General features: G+C 41.5%; 1 protein-coding gene across 3 annotated transcripts in view; it reads right to left on the reverse strand.

Annotated features, from left to right (window-relative positions):
* The window catches only part of PHTF2 (putative homeodomain transcription factor 2), a 196,327-nt gene that overhangs the window by 44,535 nt on the left and 130,878 nt on the right, over positions 1-20,914 (reverse strand). For all 3 annotated transcript variants that reach the window (XM_077472016.1, XM_077472014.1, XM_077472015.1), the window contains 2 exons: positions 17,864-18,074; positions 9,326-9,484 (listed from right to left, as the gene is read on the reverse strand). In XM_077472016.1, coding sequence (XP_077328142.1) covers positions 9,326-9,484; positions 17,864-18,074 — 370 coding nt within the window. The remainder of the gene's footprint in view (positions 1-9,325; positions 9,485-17,863; positions 18,075-20,914) is intronic.

Genomic DNA, 20,914 nt, shown 5'->3' on the forward strand with positions numbered 1-20,914 from the left:
ACATTCCCCTTTTTTGGTAGGATATCAGTGGGCAAGCTTGGGGATCGTTGGCACATACTGGGCCTCAGTTTCTACAGGTTGTAGAAAGATGGGACAAAGTTGTATGTACTTTGTACCCCAGGGGACTGGAACATCAAATATATGAAGTGATCGTGCTTTAAAAGCACCTCTGGATGAAGTTAGAAGGCACTTAAAAGCTTAATTTGTTCATCTACACAAGCCCCAAAGCGCATATAAAAAAACTCCACATGCACTGCTTAATAGGGGGAAAAAGGGAAGCATACATTCGCTGTCATGCAATGCCTTGCTTCTGCCCCTTACATTATATGCTAATCTCCAGCAGCAATATTTATTGATATTTGGACTATCTCCAGCTGTGAGCTATGTTAATTCATGCTACTCTTTTGGCCAACACAAGCTTAATAGGGAGCATTGCATGTTTCACAAAGTTAGCAGGTATGGTGGCACTGTCACCAATGGGGATTATTAGATGTGCATTGGGAATAGCAATGTATGTGTGGTGGGTGAACATAAAATTTGCAGGAACTTATCAAATATATACACAACACATGGGCATTGAGCTGTGCTGTCTACATTCATAAATGGGAGCTCCAGGTAAGAAAACACTGCCAAGAACCACAGGGAATGCAGGCATGCATTGGCACTGTACGGATTACACTGGAAAATAGGAGAATGAAGACTGGCCAGTGGAACGAAAAATTTGTAACACTTAGGGGACAAAAACTCAGCACTGCACTGAATATATATCAATATGGTGTCACACAAAGCGTGTTTTATGAAGAACGGTTGCAGTATTCTCTATCAGATTTCCTGTGTTCATTTGCCTCGTACAAATTCTCAAACAATACAGCCGCAGAGAAGAAAAGGAGACAGGAGACCGCGACTTGACATACTTTAAAGTGCAGCAAGGTGTCAACTATATATACACTTTTTTAAATTAAATTGTCAAAAAATCTATAAAAACATACGATAAACTTCGTAAAAAAGTTTATAGCCGCAACAGAATTAGGTTATTAACAGATACAGATTTGCAACTAGACAACCCACCACAGGTGATGAATTAATAGAAATTAAAGATACTTAATAGTATTAAAATTACATTAGACTTAAATTTTAATTAGATTCATGTAATGGAGTACCAAATTATTTTGCTTCGGCAATTAATGCCAAAAAGCACAAACCTCATGAAGTCAACCCTCTTCACTGAATGTAATTTATCGACCTGAGTAAACAAAACAAAAATATATCTAACCTTGGTATATATTAGTTAGCTAACAATACGATAACAAGAAATGCCTGCAGATTTCACAAAGTCTACTGAAAAATTCTGTTTTACTTGTAGGTGGAAAGTGATGGGATGAATCAACCACTGGTTCGAATATCTCTGCTGGTAACAAACAATAAGATCTCCAGGAAACCTTAGGTAGTATCCCTGTTAAAGCCCCCAGGGGAGTGTGCGTAGCACTTGGTTCCATCCCAATCTGTGCTGTGGTTTGCGCTAAACTATAACCGGTATGTCGGTTTGAGCCAGCAGTCAGTTTCAACCATTGCTAAAGACCAATTATGGGGGAAATATAGAAGTTGAAGTCACCTTGCCTTCTCTCAGATTTTCACTTTGCTTTGTACATCGTGGTTAGGCTCTTGCCATGTATTTCTTAAAGTGGAAGTAAACCCATCGATTAAAACAGTTTAAAAAAAAAAAGGCATGCCGGGAATGTGAAAGTGCACATTGGCTGTTCTCTCAGCCAAACTATGAAACCATCCACTGGCTGGTGTCATAACGAATCACATGTGCAGCACCATAGCAGTTGAAGATTAAAACAGAGGCAAAGATGGCAACTTCCTTGGCTGAAAACGATAGGGGAGTTTACTTCCACTTTAATGACATCAGATGTTTGCCAAGTGCCCCTGGCACTTTCATCAGAATAATTAAAGCGATATTAAAGCCTATTTTTTTTTAAATATAAAAATAGATTATTCTTAACTGCTCTGAGCAATGGTATATTGCACAGAAGCATCCCCTTACATTTCGTTCTTGAATCCCCCACTGGCGTGTTCTGCTCCTTTTTCCTACAGATGTCTCCATAGCAAGCCGTGTGTATTTTCGAGCCGGGCTGTGTGTGTGTGTGTCCATAGACTCACACAGTACAGCTCGTCCAGGCCCCCCACTTTCTATGGCTCCCGCTGCTTCTTGTGCCTCCTGTGAGATCAGCAAGTTAAGGGAGAAGAGCTACAGCTGGGACACTGCTGGATTGCTGACAGGACTCTGGTAATGTCTGGAGACTTTAGAACCATTTTAAGGATCAATCAGCACTGGGGGACTGTGTGATGTATCTGTTGGCTGTAAACATTCTCCTACACTGACAATAGTAAATGATCAGTCAGCACTGGCTAGGCTGTACAATCTATCAGCTGGTAAGCATTCACCTGCACTGACAATAGTAAGGGATCAGTAAGCGCCGGTGGGGGTCTGTGATCAATATTCTGGCTGTTAATAAACATCCACAGCACTATATACGGGATGTTTACACTAGCAGTCCTGCAACCTGCTGTGCCTAATCAGCACTGTGAATAGGAAATGACTTCACAAGGCCCATAGTTGCAGCTGTGCAACTTATAGCAATTTAACAATGTCAATTGTATGCATGCTCTCTCTAGCGTATACACCAAAAATCTCTGTCCTTAATAAATTGTCCTAGTTGCCATTCCTGTAAGGTTTTGTTACTTCTTCCATAAACATGGCATTGGGTTTTGAACCTGATGATTGTGCATGGAGGCATGTAATGCGACTGAATTGTTTGGATCAGGTTCCTTTCATTGTCTATGGTCAGTTTTATATCTATCACCATGATGCTTTTTAAATCTTTTTTTGAATGGGTTACTGTAAACATTTGAGGTTGTACGCCCAATGATCAATGTTATTATATATTTTTTTGCCAGCATGTGGACATTGAAAGAATTCTTTAACAGTCAGCATTATAAATATATTGCAGTTAGGACATCTATGGCAACCCATCTTTTCTGGGAAGGTAATGCCAGGTATCATGCGCTCCCCGGGGATCTGCTTGTACAAGGAAAGAGAGCTTTATTCTCAGATTATCAGGATTTTTGACTTACCAGTAAAATTCATATCTTGCAGTACAGTACAGGACCTTTAGTCACTGCCATGGTATATGAAGCTACCGTCAGATGATTGGCTATTGTAAAAAAAGAGGGCTGCAAAGATATCCCTATATACAAGTCCTCCCACTGCCAGCGTGCATCAATTTTATAGCAAGCAAAAAAGAGATCACAAGAAAAGGAGGCAAAGGACTTGAGTCCCATACTGTACTCAAAAATGGATTTCACCGATAAGTCAAAAAAAAAAACAACAGACACCCCCATCCCAACAAGTGGTGGCAACCAGTCACCGGGAAGAGGACTTAGCCAGCCTTGTCCGGTTTAAAAGGCCTTGGTAACACAAGAATTGTCAGGATTTACAACAGGAACCTTGCACATTTGCAGGAAACTTTCTTCAGTAGGATACTACTGTGCAAGGCTTTTTAGAGGTGAAGTGAGTCAAGTGAGTGAACTGAGAAGGTCTTAGTTGCTTGTAGAAGCTTATTTTTCCCAGCCTGGACAAGCTCCAGGCTGGGAAAAATAAAATAAAGTCAGCATCTACACATACTGTAGCTGTTGACTTTTAATAGAAGGACACTTACCTGTCCAAGGATACAGCGATGTAGGCACCCGAGCCGATTCTTCAATCAATTTCAGGTACAGGAAACAGGCAGTGAAGCTCCTTGGCTTTTAAAGTTGTGTTTTAGTGGTTTTCTACTCCTAACCCTCGAGGTGCCTATATTTGTCATAAGTGCAACATATACTCTGAGTCTTAGGCTGCTTTCACACTGGGGCGGTATTCAGGCCTTACAGCGCTAAAAATAGCGCCTGTGTAGCACCTGAAAAAAACCGGCCCCTTTCACTCCAGTGTGAAAGCCGGAGGGCTTTCACACTGGAGCGATGCGCTGGCAAGACGGTGAAAAAAGTCCTGCTAGCCGCATCTTTGGAGCAGTGAAGGAGCGGTGTATTCACCGCTCCTACCCATTGAAATCAATGGGACACCGCGGCAATACCGCCGGCAAAGCGCCACTGCAGCGGCGCTTTGCGGGCGGGTTTAACCCTTTTTCGGCCGCTAGCGGGGGTTAAAACCACCCCGCTAGCGCCCGCAGACCGCCGCTAAAACGACGGTAAAGCGCCGCTAAAAATAGCAGCACTTTACCGCCGGCGCCGCTCCCGCCCCAGTGTGAAAGCAGCCTTAGAGAAGATGTCCATAACGCACATACCGGCAAAAAAAATACTGCATCACAGAGTACTACAATCGCAATATCAATAAGTGCATATACAACCACAAATGCCTATGTTGATAAGCATATATAGGCAATAACCCGTTCTACACAAGATTTAAAAAACATCAGGGTGATATAAAACTGGTCATAGAAAACAAAAAAGACAACAAGCGAATAAAATAAACCAGTTGCAAAACATCACAATAAGGTTCACAAACTTCGGGTCATGTTTATAGAACAAGTCCCAAAACCTTTCATCGGTGGCAACTTGGACAATTTATTATTGAGAAAGACATTTTGAATTTATGCACTAGACATTATCTAAAAGTTTGAAGAAAGCATTTACATGCACATTTTGGGACAACAGATGACCAATGCCCCTGGTAACTTACATTTTAATCCTCACGATTAAAACTCATCTGTTCAGGGAAGAGTAGGGTTTTGTCGTATGTGTTTTTCTGTAATTTCTGACTTGTGGGACACTGCTTTCCCAATAAGCACATGAACACATATCATTTTAAAGACTTCACAATGGCCATTAGTAGGAATTAAAATGTGCTGCCCATATCTCACCTTCGGCTTGCTGAACTGATGCGATTTGCTTGTTTGCAAGCTTCAAAATTACCAGCCTTCACGCACATTTGAAATTTTAATTTGGGTGGATTTGGCTTTTAACGATTACAGATAAAGTATGTAGTAATTGCGTTAATTGTACGGAACTCCTGAGCACATAACCATTAAAGTAAACTTGGGTTGCAAACACACAAATCTTATCAAACGGTGTATTATATATATATATATACACACACATACATATATACACATACACACACACACACACAGTGGGGACGGAAAGTATTCAGACCCCCTTACATTTTTCACTCTGTTATATTGCAGCCATTTGCTAAAATCATTTAAGTTCATTTTTTCCCTCAATGTACACACAGCACCCCATATTGACAGAAAAAACTGAATTGAAATTTTTTGCAGATTTATTAAAAGAAAAAAAATGAAATATCACATGGTCCTAAGTATTCAGACCCTTTGCTGTGACACTCATATTTAAGTCAAGTGCTGTCCATTTCTTCTGATCATCCTTGAGATGGTTCTACACCTTCATTTGAGTCCAGCTGTGTTTGATTATACTGATTGGACTTGATTAGGAAATCCACACACCTGTCTATACAAGACCTTACAGCTCACATTACATGTCAGAGCAAATGAGAATCATTAGGTCAAAAGGAACGGCCTGAAGAGCTCAGAGACAGACTTGTGGCAAGGCACAGATCTGGCCAAGGTTACAAAAAAATTCTGCTGCACTTAAGGTTCCTAAGAGCACAGTGACCTCCATAATCCTTAAATGGAAGACGTTTGGGATGACCAGAACCTTTCCTAGAGCTGGCTGTCTGGCCAAACTGAGCTATTGGGAGAGAAGAGCCTTGGTGAGAGAGGTAAAGAAGAACCCAAAAGATCACTGTGGCTGAGCTCCAGAGATGCAGTCGGGAGATGGGAGAAAGTTGTAGAAAGTCAACCATCACTGCAGCCCTCCACCAGTCGGGGCTTTATGATAGAGTGGCCCGACTGAAGCCTCTCATCAGTGCAAGACACATGAAAGCCTGCATGGAGTTTGCTTAAAAAAAAAAAAAAAAACACCTGAAGGACTTCAAGATGGTGAGAAATAAGATTCTCTGATCTGATGAGACCAAGATAGAACTTTTTGGCCTTAATTCTAAGCGGTATGTGTGGAGAAAACCAGGCACTGCTGATCACCTGTCCAATACAGTCCCAACAGTGAAGAATGGTGGTGGCATCATGCTGTGGGGTATTTTTCAGCTGCAGGAACAGGACGACTGGTTGCAATCGAGGGAAAGATGAATGTGGCCAAGTACAGGGATATCCTGGAGAGAAACCTTCTCCAGAGTGCTTAGGACCTCAGACTGGCCGAAGGTTTACCTTCCAACAAGACAATGACCCTAAGCACACAGCTAAAATAATGAAGGAGTGGCTTCATAACAACTCCATGACTGTTCTTGAATGGCCCCAGCCAGAGCCCTGACTTAAACCCAATTGAGCATCTCTGGAGACACCTAAAAATGGCTGTCCACCAATGTTTACCATCCAACCTGACAGAACTGGAGAGGATCTGCAAGGAGGAATGGCAGAGGATCCCCAAATCCAGGTGTGAAAAACTTGTTGCATCTTTCCCAAAAAGACTCATGGCTGTATTAGATAAAAAGGGGCGCTTCCATTAAATACTGAGCAAAGGGTCTGAATACTTAGGACCATGTGATATTTCAGTTTTTCTTTTTTTTTTAAATCTGCAAAAATGTCAACAATTCTGTGTTTTTCTGTCAATATGGGGTGCTGTGTGTACATTAATGAGGGGAAAAAAGAACTTAAATGATTTTAGAAAAATATAAATATAACAAAGTGAAAAATTTAAGGGGGATCTGAATACTTTCCGTCGTGTGTGTGTGTGTGTGTGTGTGTGGTTTGTTTTATCTAGCTGTATTTACTAGTACAACTTATAACATCCAAGTGAAAGATAGAACACCATGTCAGAATTATTTTTTTTTTTTTTTTAAAGACAGAAGCCCTGAGTTGGAAAAAGGATCACCCCCTTTTAGGTCAGTAGTTTGTAGGACCACATTTTGCTTTAATTAGAGCCTTTAGTCTGTTGGGCTGTGTCTCTACTAACTTTTCACATTTAGAATTTGCACTATTTGCCCACTCTTCTCTGTAGAACTGCTTAAATTAAATTCAGTTAAATTTAATGGTGACCGTTTGTGGACTGCAGTCTTCAAGTCTTTCCACAGATTTTCAATGGGGTTTCAATGATGGTATTTTGCCCCATGCATTTTCCTTCTATCCTGACAAGTGCACCAGTGCCTGCTGCAGAGATACACCCCCATATAACAGGAGATTACCAACTCTGTGCTTTATTGCAGGAATGGTATTATTTGGATGGTGAGCTATATTAGATTTCCGGTAGACATATAGTTTGGTGTTGAGGCCAAATAATGCAATTTTAGTCTCATCTGGCCACCCTAAATGCACCTTGAAGATTCTGGGGCCACATGGAAAAAAGGTGTTAAGGTCAGATGAGACAAAAATTGAATTATTTGTCCTCAACACCAAATGATATGTCTGGCAGAAATCCAGTACAGCTCACCATCTGAATAAAACCATTCCTACAGTAAAGCACAGAGGTGGTAATATACAGTGGTTGGAGAAAAAAAGGTGAGTGTCCTTGCTTGGCTTAGTCAGAGCCCAGACTTAAACCCCATTGAAAATCTGTGGAATGACTTGAAGACTACAGTCCACAAACTGTCACCATCACATTTAACTGAACTTGAACAGTTCTGCAAAGAAGAATGGGCAAATATTGCAAAGTCTAGATGTGCATAGTAGAGACATATCCCAACAGACTAAAGGCTGTAATTAAAGCAAAAGGTGGTTGAACAAAATATGGACACAAGGGGGGGGGGGGGGGGGGTGATCTTTTTTTTTTAAATCAGCAATTCTGTTTTTACATTTTTAAAAAAAAAAAATTCCTGACATGTTGGTGTTCTATATTTCACTTGGATGTTAGAAGTTGCACTAATAAAGGCTGGATAAAACAAAAACGGTCTTTACTTCAGGCTGCAAAGAAACAAAACGTGATTTAAAAAAAGAGGGGGGGGGGATTATTTTCTATACCCACTGTATTTATTGCTGTGCAGTCAGCATGTACTGTATTTATAAAAGTTCCCACAAAGGCATTCATGTAAGCCATATAATAAAACATACTAACAAATTCAAGAGTGAATAAAAAACGTTCAAGCTTAATTAATCAGATGTCTTTGATGTTAAATGCAAACAAAACAGTGCCAGACCGTGCAGCACAAGTTTAAAGGGCTTTGCACTTTTTTGCCATAAACCACCCATAACCGATTAGAAACGTAAAAATCTTAGAAGGTAATCAAAGGCATTACAATACCTATTAAATATTTGCAACTGATAACGAAAGTTACATTTCCTAATACATGCAAACGGTAGCTCTCACTTTTATAAAGGAACAAGAGAGATTAGCCAAAACAACTCTAAACTAGACGAGATGTGAACACTGAAATATTTTGTTTCAGAATTTCATTTTCGTACAAAAAATAAATTTAGTTACTCCCGAAATTAGTTTTTATTATTTTGTTTCGTTAAAAATGTATATGTCTGAAAATCCGAAATAATTAAAGTCGAATCTGTCATTGAAGGCTTATGGTGTCTGTCGAATGTTCTAAGAAGATTCGACAAAGCAGCTAAACTGTACTCGCCGCAATCGTACATTTCCGGTCGAATGCTCCACCTTCAAGCTATAGTAGAATTGTAATGTTGTAGGACACGAGAAATAATTTATTAATTATTATTACTAGTCAACCAACATCAGAATTCTTCTATAGCCTATGGGGGAGCATTTGACCAGAAATGTCCGCTCGCGGCGATTGCTTCGTCGAATCTTTTCTCTCTATGTCGAATAATGTTGGACTATTAGAATTAGGTTAGGCACATTGAACCCCTTTTGCTATTGTCTCTATGGTCAAATCTTCTCTCTATGTAGAATAATCTTGGACTAATAAAGCCAAGGTAAGGCACATTGGACCACAGGTTCGATGGACACAGATCGATATTGTCAGCGTCATGTCAAATCTATCTATATCGAACTGTTGTTACAACAAAAACGGAAATAAAGCATTTATATCGGATCTTTCGGTTTTCGGATTCTGCAAGTTAGTTATTTGTTAAAGCGATAAGGGGAATAGCCAAAATTCGAACGAAAATGAATGCACATGTCTACGTTAAACCACTAATAAACAATCTGAGGTCTTGTTCAAAAGAAAATTCCTAGGTCACAATGAAGAAATTAGAAGGTTACTTAACACATGCCTAAAAATACCCAAATACCTCAAACTTTTTTGAAAAAGGAGTAACTATTACTAAGGCCATACCTCAGTTGTATAGTGCTTTTTGTAATGATGAGACTTTCTGTTTCTGAGCGTACTGTCATTATGAGACCGATCCATGTTACGCCGTGCAATGTATCCTGTGCTGGGATCATCTTCACTGGAAACCTCATCAGAAACATTAGCCAAGGATCTCTGCACATCCTGAACAAGATTCACATTTCATTAGAAAGGTTTTCATTGTTACACACACAAACTAGCGAAAGTTAGGTTTGTAAAAATGGGCTACAGTGGCAGACAACTTTCACATCTAAGGGTACCCTCACAGACTGCACTAAGGCCAAATGAACAAGGGTGCAATAGGATTTTTGGCAGCATCAAGTCCCAGCATTGCCATTCTTCCCCTCCCTTCAGCATTGAAATAGACAAACACTTAGACAACCCAAATGCGTACATGCGACATATGTAAAAAAAAAAAAAAAAAAAAAAAATAGGATTTTTGTACTCACCGTAAAATCCTTTTCTCTGAAGTTCACCGACGGACACAGCATCTTCACCTTAGGGTTATATCGCCCCTTTAGGAGAGGACTAGGCAGAAAGTGTTAAAAACAGCAACACTTGTACAGTACCGCCCAGGGGGCGGTCCTACTGGCTATAACCCCTCACACGGCATCCAGCAGCTCGGTTCGTCAAAAGCAGTACAAACATACATAGGAGGGGTGGGTGCTGTGTCAGTCAATGAACTTCAGAGAAAAGTATTTTACGGTGAGCACAAAAATCCCATTTTCTCTTTCGTTCACTGATGGACACGGCATCTTCATCTTGACCTTAGGGATGTCCCCAAGCAGTATCAAAGAAGCAAGGGGTGGGAACAGCAAGAAAATAACTCCACCCATAACAATCAGAGCTCCTCAACGGAGGAGTTGCAACCTTAAACAGCCATCTGCAAAACCTTGCAGCCGAAGCAAGCATCCGAAGATGCACTCACATCAACCTTGTAAAATTTAGAGAAAGTGTGAACGGATGACCAGTTCGCCGCCTTACACACCTGGGAAAACGGACACTTGATGTCGGAAAGTCCAAGAGGCACCAATAGCCCTGGTAGAATGTGCCGTGGGGTGTGCCCGTCCCCTTATGGCATAAGCCTGAACCACAATCTGTCTGATCCACAGAGAAATGGTCCCTTCTTCGGACCAGCCACCGATACAAGCAGCGAGTCTGAACTCCGAAAAAGGAGTCGTGGCAGACAGATACACCCGCAGAGCCCAGACCACGTCCAAGGAATGCAAAGCCATCTCTTTGTGGTGTGACGGCCAAGAACATAAGGACGGAAGCACAATGTCCTCATTTAGATGAAAGGCCGAAACAACCTTTGGCAGAAACTAAGGCAGAAGACGCAGCACTGTTTTATCCTTATGGAGGATCAAGTAGGGAAGTAGGGGGATTGAAAGACAGAAACCCTCCTGGCAGACGTAATAGACACTAAGAAGACTACTTTCTGAGAGAGTGTCAAAAAAGCCCCATACACACTATCAGATTATTTGCTGACTTTCCTTCAGATTTACCAAAACCATGTAGGACAAGGGCCGGCCTGATTACATACCAATTGAAACTCCTAAGGTTTGACCTCATATTATATGGTTTTGGTAAATCTGAAGGAAAAACTCAGCAGAAAAACTGATAGTGTGTATGGGGCTTAAGGGCATCTCTCTAATGTTTTCAAATGGTGGTTTCTTAAGCACCGAGAGCACCAGATTCAAATCCTACGGAGGTAGCGGTGGTCAAACCCCCAGAACAAACATACTCACCAATGAATAACTCATTCATTGGTGAGTATGTTTGTTCTGGGGGTTCGACCACCGCTACCTCCGTGGGAAGGGTCGCTGAAAAAAAAAAAAATAATAAAAAATAAAAATAAAAAAAAAAAGACAGCCAAAGCTGCTATCTGCCCCTTGATATTGCTTAAGGCAAGTTTCTGATCCACTCCTCGCTGCAAGAAAAAAAAAGCAGGATTCGGGAAATAGAGTATGTGCGCGGACCCCACCCCATCTCCTCACACATGGAGATGAAGGCCTTCCACGTACGATGATAAATCTTTCAAGAAATGACTTCCATGACCTCAGTATAGTGGATATTAACAAATCTGACAGACCTCGGTCCCTTAGCACCTGGCTTTCAACAGCCATGCCGTTAAAGCCAGTGACGGTAAAGCAGGATGAAGTATTGGGCCTTGCGACAGAAGGTCCTCTCGCATCGGCAGTCGCCAAGGAACATTTGCCACCATTCGTACTATGTTGGTGTACCACGGACGCTGAGGCCAATCTGGGGCAATCAGAATTACCAGAATCCCCTTGACCTCCACTCTACGAAGCACACGTGGTAGAAGTTTGAGTGGGGGAAAGCATATTCAGCCGATAATGCCCCCATGGAGCCAAAGCATTTGCCGCGTTCGCCCAGGGATCCTTTGACCTGGCCACAAACCTCCGTACCTTCTGATTGAGTCGAGAAGCCAAGAAATCCAAATCTTACATGCCCCACCTTAGGCAAAGGAGCCAAAATACATCCAGATGTAGCGACCATTCGCCTTGGTCCAGCATCTGCCAACTTAGGTAGTTCGCCTGCCAGTTTTCTATGCCCCGAATGTACACGGCTGACAGAGGCGGCACGCGCCACTCTACCCCCCGCAGGATGTGAGAGACCTCCAGTGCTGCAGCCAAGCTCCTTGTTCTTCCTTGATGGTTGACATACGCCACCGCTGTGGCGTTGTGCGACTGGATCCTGACTGGACGCCCCTGCAGCCTCTGTGACCATGTGGAGAGACACCGCCTGACTGCCCGAAGTTCCAACACGTTGATCGGCAGGCAGGATTCTTCCTGGGTCCATCGACCCTGGGCTGACTGTACACCCCAAACTCCCCCCAACTGTCAGGCTTGCGTCCATTGTGATTACCATCCAATGAAGAGGAAGGAACAACTTCCCCCAATGAAGGGCTGGCGTCCTCAGCCACCAGAACAGGGAATGCCTGACTAGCTGGCTCACCCTAATTTGGCAATCCAAGGACAACAGAGATGTTGAAGAGTCTGCAGCTTGTCCGAAGGGAGAAAGAGTCAGCACCAAAACTGACTTCTGTAGGTTCAGTCCCCAACCAAACTCCTGAAGAGTTTGCATGGTGATTGCCACATCCTTCCTTAATTCTGAGCCGGAAGCTGCTCTCAGAAGGAGGTCGTCCAGGTAACCCATGATTGTGATCCCTCACTGCTTTAGCAAAGCCAAAATTGGAGCTAGCACCTTGGTGAAGACCCTCGGTGCCGACGCCAGGCCAAACGGGAGAGCTACAAATTGGTAGTGCTCATCCCCGACCGCAAATCGCAGAAACCTCTGATGCTTGATAAATATGGGGATATGCAAGTATGCGTCCTTGATGTCCAGGGATGCCAGAAAATCCTCCTGATGGAGTGCAGTGACCACTGAGCGAGTGGATTCCATCCTGAACCTTTGTAACTTCACAAAGCTGTTGAGGGCTTTGATGTCCAGGACTGGAGGGACCCCTTGCTTCTTTGGGACTACAAATAGATTGTAGTAGAAACCCTGAAACCTTTCCGGCGTTGGTACAGGTACTAACACCCCGCGCAGCAGTAGGTCCTGTACTGCACCAAACCGGGCCTTCTGACGAGCCTGTGGAAGATGAAGGTTGGAGGGGGAAAAAAATCTGTTTGGCGAACAAGAAAGAAACTATCTTGTATCCTGATGAAACCAGTACGCAGACCCACTGGTCGGAAAGTAAGGAGGTCCACCGGGCTGCAAACTCCCGAAGGCGACCCCACCACCCGAGAGTCTGGCAGGGGCAAACCTTCATACGGTAAAAGATTTTGCTCTGCTTGTCCCTCAGCAGGCCCCTTGTCGCACTGGGAACACTTACCTGCCAACCCGTGCGGATGAAAAATCCGCTTCTGACTGGAAAAGGAGGGCCCATGCCTACGGCGTGGCTCCTTCCCTTTCTGGACTGTGGGAGCAATGTACTCTTACCCCCAGTAACATTCTTAATAATGTCATCCAGCGAGGCACCAAATAGCCTCTCCCTGGAAGGGCAAGTCCTGCAGGGACTGCTGCATGTATTCCACAGACAGACCCATCACCCGAGCAGTACAGAGTGGCTGCCGGCCATGGCACCCTGTGACACAGCAGTAGCCCAGTCATATGTGTGCCCCGGCGCATATAGCTCACCGGCCGCCCCTGGATCAGACGGGGCATGTCGTGGCTGACCCAGCGCATAGCTAGGGCTCTCGATGGCCAGGCTGGGGAGACTACAAGGATCTATATTATCCAGCCTGTCACCAAGCCCGGCTGTTGATTGTAGATCCCAGGAATCAAAAATGCTGAAAAAAAGATAAGAATTTCCAGGACCAATGGTCCCACCGGGAGCCAGGTCCTTCTACTACATTGGGCAGAAAAAAAACTGAGCTGCTGGATGCAGTGTGAGGGGTTATAGCCAGTAAGACCATCCCCTGGGTGGTACTGTGCAAGTGTTGCTGTTTTTAACACTTTCTGCCTTGTCCTCTCCTAACGGGGCGATGTAACCCTAAGGTCAAGATGAAGATGCTAAGTCAATGAATGAAAGAGAAAAAAAAACACATTGACTGGCTGACATCTACACATACAAATGTTCTCTGCCCATGCTTTGGTTTATTAGTATCCGTTTCCCAGACACCGACTGGGCAACAAATCAGGTTACAGTAAAAGGAACTAACAAACACAAAAAGCTTCTTAAAAAATCCTTTGTACAAGTGACACATACTTTAGTACAGTGGTCCTCAACCCTGTCCGCAGGGCCCACTAACAGGCCAGGCTTTATGTATTACCTTGGGGAGATGCAGACTACAATACTGCAATCACTGAGCAGCAAATTATATCATCTGTGATGTATTTCAGTTATCTTGCAAACCTGGCCTGTTGGTGGGCCCTGAGGACAGGGTTGATGACCACTGCTTTAGCAGCTCTCCTTAAATATGCACATAGACTAGAAACATAGCACCAGGGTCAACTGTGTTTTAACTGGTTATAATTTTTCTTTTAAATAATAAACATGTTCTACTTACCCATTGTGTGGTATCGTTTTGCACAGCGTGGGCCCCAAAAATACACTTCTGGAGTCCACTGCCATTGACCTTGACTTCTCTTCTCTGAGTGCCTCCACTGCAAGCCACTTGCTATGGGGGCAGTTGTACAGGCTTAATTCCAAGCTAAACTTTGTTTGTCTATAGACACACAAAGAGTTGCTCGGCCCTACCCTGTCTTCATAAGATTTGACTGACAGCAACAGAAACCAATGGCTCCCGCTGCTGCAGAGTCTCCTGTGAGAAGAGAGAGGGGAGAAGAGCTGCTGCAGATGGGCACAGCTCTGGATTGAGATCAGGCTCAGGTAAGTGTCTAAGGGGGGACTGGGAGAGGATTTTTTTTTTTCATATTATATCGCAGAAATAAAAAAAAAAAAAATAACCAAAATGCCATAAAACTATCCCCTATTTTGTAAACGCTATAAATTTTGCGCAAACCAATCAATATTCGCTTATTGCAATTTTTTTTACCAAAAATATGTAGAATACGTATCGGCGTAAACTAAGGAAAAAAAATGTTTTTTTATATATATTTTTGGGGGATATTAAGAGCAAAAAGTAAAAAAAAAAATTTTTTTCCCCAAAATTGTGTCTATATTTTTGTTTATAGCGCAAAAAATAAAAACCGCAGGGGTGATCAAATACCACCAATAGAAAGCTCTATTTGTGTGAAAAAAAATGACGTCAATTTTGTTTGGGTGCAAAGTCGCACGACCGAACAATTGTCAGTTAAAGTGGCTCAGTGCCGAATCGCAAAAAGTGCTCTGGTAAGGAAGGGGGTAAAATCGTCTGGGGCTGCAGTGGTTAAATATATATATATATATATATATATATATATATATATATATATATATATATATATATATATATATATATATATATATATATATATATAAAAAAAAAAAGTCAATGACAAACTTCCCCCTGGTTTAAACATATGCCTAGGATAGTCTATTTGCTACAACATTTCGTTTAATGTATTTGTCAAAAAACAATGCATTAGAGGAAACAGCTCGGCTATAGCCATCTTCATAGTATGAAAAAGAACAAGCTAAAAAACACAAAGATCCCGCTTCTATGTACATTAAAAATTTACTATTCGTGTCCATAAAGAGTAACTAAAAATCAAATTTAATTATTAACCCAGACAATTCTAAAAATACTGAATTCCAAAATTACATCTTTTAGGTTAAAGCATGCTTTAAAGTGGTTCTAAAGGCTCCATGTTTCTACCCTCATGAACTCTATGCATAAAGGTAAAAAACCTGAGTGCAGCAGCTCCCCCAGCCCCCTAATACTTGCCTAAACCCGATATTCCTACAGCATTGTGCACAAGAGCCTTGGCTCTCCATGGACTCTCCCTCCTCATTGGCTGAGCCATTGGCTCCCGCTACCATCAATCACAGCCAATAAGTGGGTAGGCACAAGTTGCAGGTTGTGTGTGAATGGACACAAACAGTCATTGTCGAAAGCCCCCCAATGCAAGCTGCTTGCTCTAGGGGCACTTGGCAGGAGGTAGGGTCCAGAAGAGGGGGATTGTGGCTGCTCTGTATGCTTAATATTTAATCACTTGCCAACCAGCCACAGTACATATACTGTGGCAGGTCGACCCTATTGCGCAAAACAACGTAGCTGTACGTAGTTTCATGCAATACTGTGGGCGTGCTCTATGTCCGCTGGCCACCAGCAATTGCGCCACAGAGAGGCTGACGGGGAATCTGCCTATATAAACAAGGCGGATTTCCATTCTGACAGGGGACAACATCGAGATCTGCTGTTCCTCATGATCAGGAACAGCGATCTCTGTGTTGTCCTAGTGAGCCCATCCCTCACACAGTTAGAACACACCCAGGGAACACTGTTAACCCCTTGATCGCCCCCTAGTGTTAACCCCTTCCCTGTCATTTATACATTGATCAGTGCATTTTTTTTTTTTTTTTAGCACTGATCACTGTAATAATGTCACTGGTCCCCAAAAAGTGTCACTTGGGGTCAGACTTGTCCGCCACAATGTCGCAGTCCTGCTAAAAATCAGAGATTACCAAAAAAGACAAAAAAATAAATGTCCATGAATCTATTTCCTATTTTGTAGACGCTACAACTTTTGTGCAAACCAATCAATATATGCTTACTGCGATTTAATTTACCAAAAATATGTGGAAGAATACATATTAACCTAAACTGATGAATAAATTATTTTTTTTATATTGTTTGGATATTTATTATAGCAGAATGTAAAAAATAGTTTGTTTGTTTTTTCAAAATTGTCAGCCTTTTTTGTTTATAGCGCAAAAAATAAAAAAACCAGAGGTGATCAAATACAATCAAAAGAAAGCTATTTGTGGTGGGGGGGAAAAAGGACATCAATTTTGTTTAAAAACACCAACGCATGACATGGCCTGGTCATTAAGGATGAAGTGGTAAACAAAAAATAAAAATAAAAAATTTACTTTATCACTTTAACCACTTCCCGACCGGCGCACAACGATGTACATCGGCAGAATAGCACAGACAGGCATATGGGCGTACAGGTACTTCCCTTTAAGAATGCCGCCGCCGGTCGGGACCCCTGCGAGTCTGGTCGATTGTCTCACGGGGAGGCTGAACAGGGAGATGCGGAAGTAAACAACCTCTCCCCGTTCTGCCTAGCAATAAGTGACACTGATCTCTGCTCCCAGTGACTGGAGCAGAGATCAGTGTTCACTAACACAGCCCAGCCCCACACAGTTAGTAACACGCCCCTAGGACACACTTAACCCCTACACTGCCACCCCCTGGTTAACCCCTTCACTGCCAATCCGTGCATTTATATAGCACCAATTTCTGTATAAATGACAATGGTCCCAAAAATGTGTAAAAAATAATCGATGTGTCCACCATAATGTCGCAGTCACAAGAAAAAAAAAATAATAATAATCGCTGATCGCCGTCATTACTAGTAAGAAAAAAAATTTTTTTTTGATAAAAATGCCATAAAACTATCCCCTATTTTGTAAACGCTATCACTCGCTTATTGTGATTTTTTAACCAAAAATATGTAGAAGAATACGTATCAGCCTAAACTGAGGGAAAAAAAATAATTTTTATATATATTTTTGGGGGATATTCTAGCAAAATGTAAAAGATATTGCTTTTTTTTCAAAATTGTTGCTCTTTTTTGTTTATAGCGCAAAAAATAAAAACCGCAGGGGTGATCAAATACCACCAAAAGAAAGCTCTATTTGTGGGGGGAAAAAAAGAAGTCAATTTTGTTTAGGAGCCACGTCGTACGACCGCGCAATTGTCAGTTAAATTGACGCAGTGCCAGATCGCAAAACGTGGCCTGGTCTTAAGCCAGCAAAATGGTCCGGTCTGAAAGCGGTTAAACAGCTGTTGAAAATAAGAACCAAAACATCCTGCCAATACCTGTTATTTAGTCTAAATCAAAACCTACTAACATACATTAAGAACATAATCAATGTTGACTTACGATTTTGGTTTTGTTGTACACTGGCTTGGCTTGATGAGTCCTGGTAGTTCCTGCTACCCATGTGGTCTCTTCAGAATGGACGGTTTCACTAGGAGGCTCATGAATGTGTACACCATCTTCACTGCTTTTACCTGTCAACCTCCCTTCTAATGATACGTAACCATTGTCAGTTTCTGTAGATTTGTCGATAGAATTTTTTGACTTCTTTGAACTGAAGTGAAAAAGTGGTCAATGTTAAACATTCTGAAAGGCTTGGCTTCTCAGAGAATAAAATGCACAAGAAATTAATTTTATGAAAAAAGTTTGTTTATACAGTGGATATAAAAGTCTACACACCCGTTAAAATTTCAGGTTTCTGTGATGTAAAAAAAATGAGACAAAGATAAATCATTTCAAAACATTTTCCACCTTGAGCCTGGGTTCACACTAGTTCGATCTCAGAGATCACATGTGATTTGCACCCCTTTATGATATGCACCCGCAACGCAGTTGCTGATCACATGCGATCTCTGGGCACAGTTTTATGGCTGAACTCGCATTGGAGTCGCACGGATTTTTCCCCCACACTAGAATCGGATTGCATGGGTGTTCTCACCTATGCAATCCGATTCCTGTACGAGTTCACAGTTTGCACAGCGATCTGTGAACTAAACTGTGGGTGTCATTAACTTTGTCACTTTGTTAATGACACCCACAGCGGTTTGCAGAAAGCAGTGGGAATTGCCTGCGAGAGGGATGCGATGCGGGAACCAGCAAAGTAATTGCGTTGGTTCCTGCATCGCACATATGTGAACCTTGGGTTAACATGACCTATAAACTGTACAACTAACTTTTAGGTGGATGGAAGTAAAAATAAAATATGGTTGCATGTGTGTGTACACCCTTACACTAATACTTTGTTGAAGCACCTTTTGATTTTATTACAGCACTCAGTCTTTTTGGTTAGGAGTCTATCAGCATGGCAAAATTTGCCCACTCTTCATTGCAAAAGCATTCCAAATCTGTCAGATTGATCTGTCTCCTGTACACAGCCCTCTTCAGATTACCCCATAGATTTTCAAATCGGATTCGGGTCTGGGCTCTGGCTGGGCCATTCCAAAAGTTTAATCTTCTGGTGAAGCCATGCCTTTGTTGATTTGGATGTATGTTTTGGGTCGTTCTAATGCAGAAAGGTTAAGTTCCCCTTCATGTTCAGCTTTCTAGCAGAAGCCTGAAGGTTTTGTGCCAATACTGACTGGTATTTGGAACTGGTCATACACAATTCCCTCTACCTTGACTAAGGCAGGGAACAGGGGTTCCAGCTGAAGAAAAACAGCCCCAAAGCACGACGCTGCCATCACGTTTCACTGTGGTTATAGTGTTCTTGCGCCAAACCTCTTTTGGAATTATAGCCAAAAAAGTTCAACCTTGGTTTTATCAGACCAAAAAAATAATAATAATTTTCCCACATGCTTTTGGGAGACTTCAGATGTTTTTTTTTTCAAAATTTAGCGAGGCTTGGATTTTTTTTCTTCGTAAGAAAAAGCTTCCATCTTGCCACTCTACCCCCATAGCCCAGACATATGAAGAATATGGAAAATTGTTGTTGCATGTACCACACAACCAGTACTTGCCAGATATTACTGTAGCTCCTTTAATATTGCTGTAGGCCTCTTGGCAGCCTCCCTGACCAGTTTTCTTCTCGTCTTTTCATCAATTTTGGAGGGACGGCCAGTTCTTTGTAATGTCACTGTTGTGTCATATTTTCTCCACTTGATGATGACTGTCTTCTATGTGTTCTATGGCATATCTAACGCCTTGGAAATTCTTTTCTACCCTTCTCCTGACTGATATCCTATAACAATAAGAGCCCTCTGATTCTTTGGGTGGTCTCTGCGGACCATGGCTTTTGCTGTAGGATGCGTCTAAGAAAAAGTCAGGAAAGACCTACTAGAACAGCTGAACTTTATTTGGGGTTAAACAGAGGCACTTTAAATGATGGCAGGTGTGTACAGACTCCTATTTAAACATGAGTTTGTGATTGCTTAATTCTGGACACAGTTGCATATCCAGTTATAAGAAGGTGTGCACACCTATGCAACCACATTTTTTAAAGTTTTTTTTATTTTTAAATTCCCCTCCCTAAAAGATTTCAGTTGTTAAATTGAGTTGTACAGTTTATAGGTCACATTAAAAAGGTGGAAAAAAGTTCTGAAATTATTTATCTTTGTCTCATTTTTTTACATCACAGAAACCTGACATTTTACCAGGGGTGTGTAGACTTTCCATCCACTGTACAATACAATTGATATCCACTGATGTATTAATGTAACCGAATTGCAAATGAAAAAAAAAAAAAAAAAACAATATAAAATCCGGTTTACGGAAACATGTGACCATCAAGCTCAAACCAGCCTGTGTGTTTTACTTTGTATAAATATGTGTCCAATATTGGGTCGGCTTACTATTAAGATATGAGTAAAAGAAAAAAAGCCAAGTTATTGTATGAAAAGCATGATTTGTTCTTTAATTAGTTCATAAAGGTATTGCTATTTATGATCTGGTTGATTTTTTTTTTTACCATGTCAGCCACCATTACAATTTAAAACAGGTTTTTTGTTTAATAACAAATGAGGTAAAGTGTTTACATTGTTTGTGCGTGTCACTATAGAGCATTTTTCTCCAAATACTACTATCTACATTGTATTAAATGCTGTCATTTTTATATAAAAAAGATAAACTAGCATTCAATATATGTTATGTTAATGTAAAGTTCTTAAATGTCATTTTATAAAACTTGTATGTTATAGAGCATGGCTTGGGTAAATGTGAATAGTCCGTATAATAAAATGATAGTCACATTATTTAACATGTTGAAACTATGACGCAACATTAATGAAAGCCAGGAAAAAAATTAAAATAAGACGCACATAAAAATATAGGTGCTCAAAAACTCTGATAGTTACATTTCTCCATATTTTGCTGTAAATTAAGTGTAGTAACCATAGTCCTAATTTGCCACGTGACCAAATCCTTTTTAGCTTTGCGCATACATGCTCAAAGGGCCACCAA

This window comes from Lithobates pipiens, unplaced genomic scaffold (genome assembly GCF_037356315.1).
Source record: "Lithobates pipiens isolate NorthernLeopardFrog02 unplaced genomic scaffold, aLitPip1_a1.2 Scaffold_8, whole genome shotgun sequence".
Classification (NCBI taxonomy): domain Eukaryota; kingdom Metazoa; phylum Chordata; class Amphibia; order Anura; family Ranidae; genus Lithobates; species Lithobates pipiens.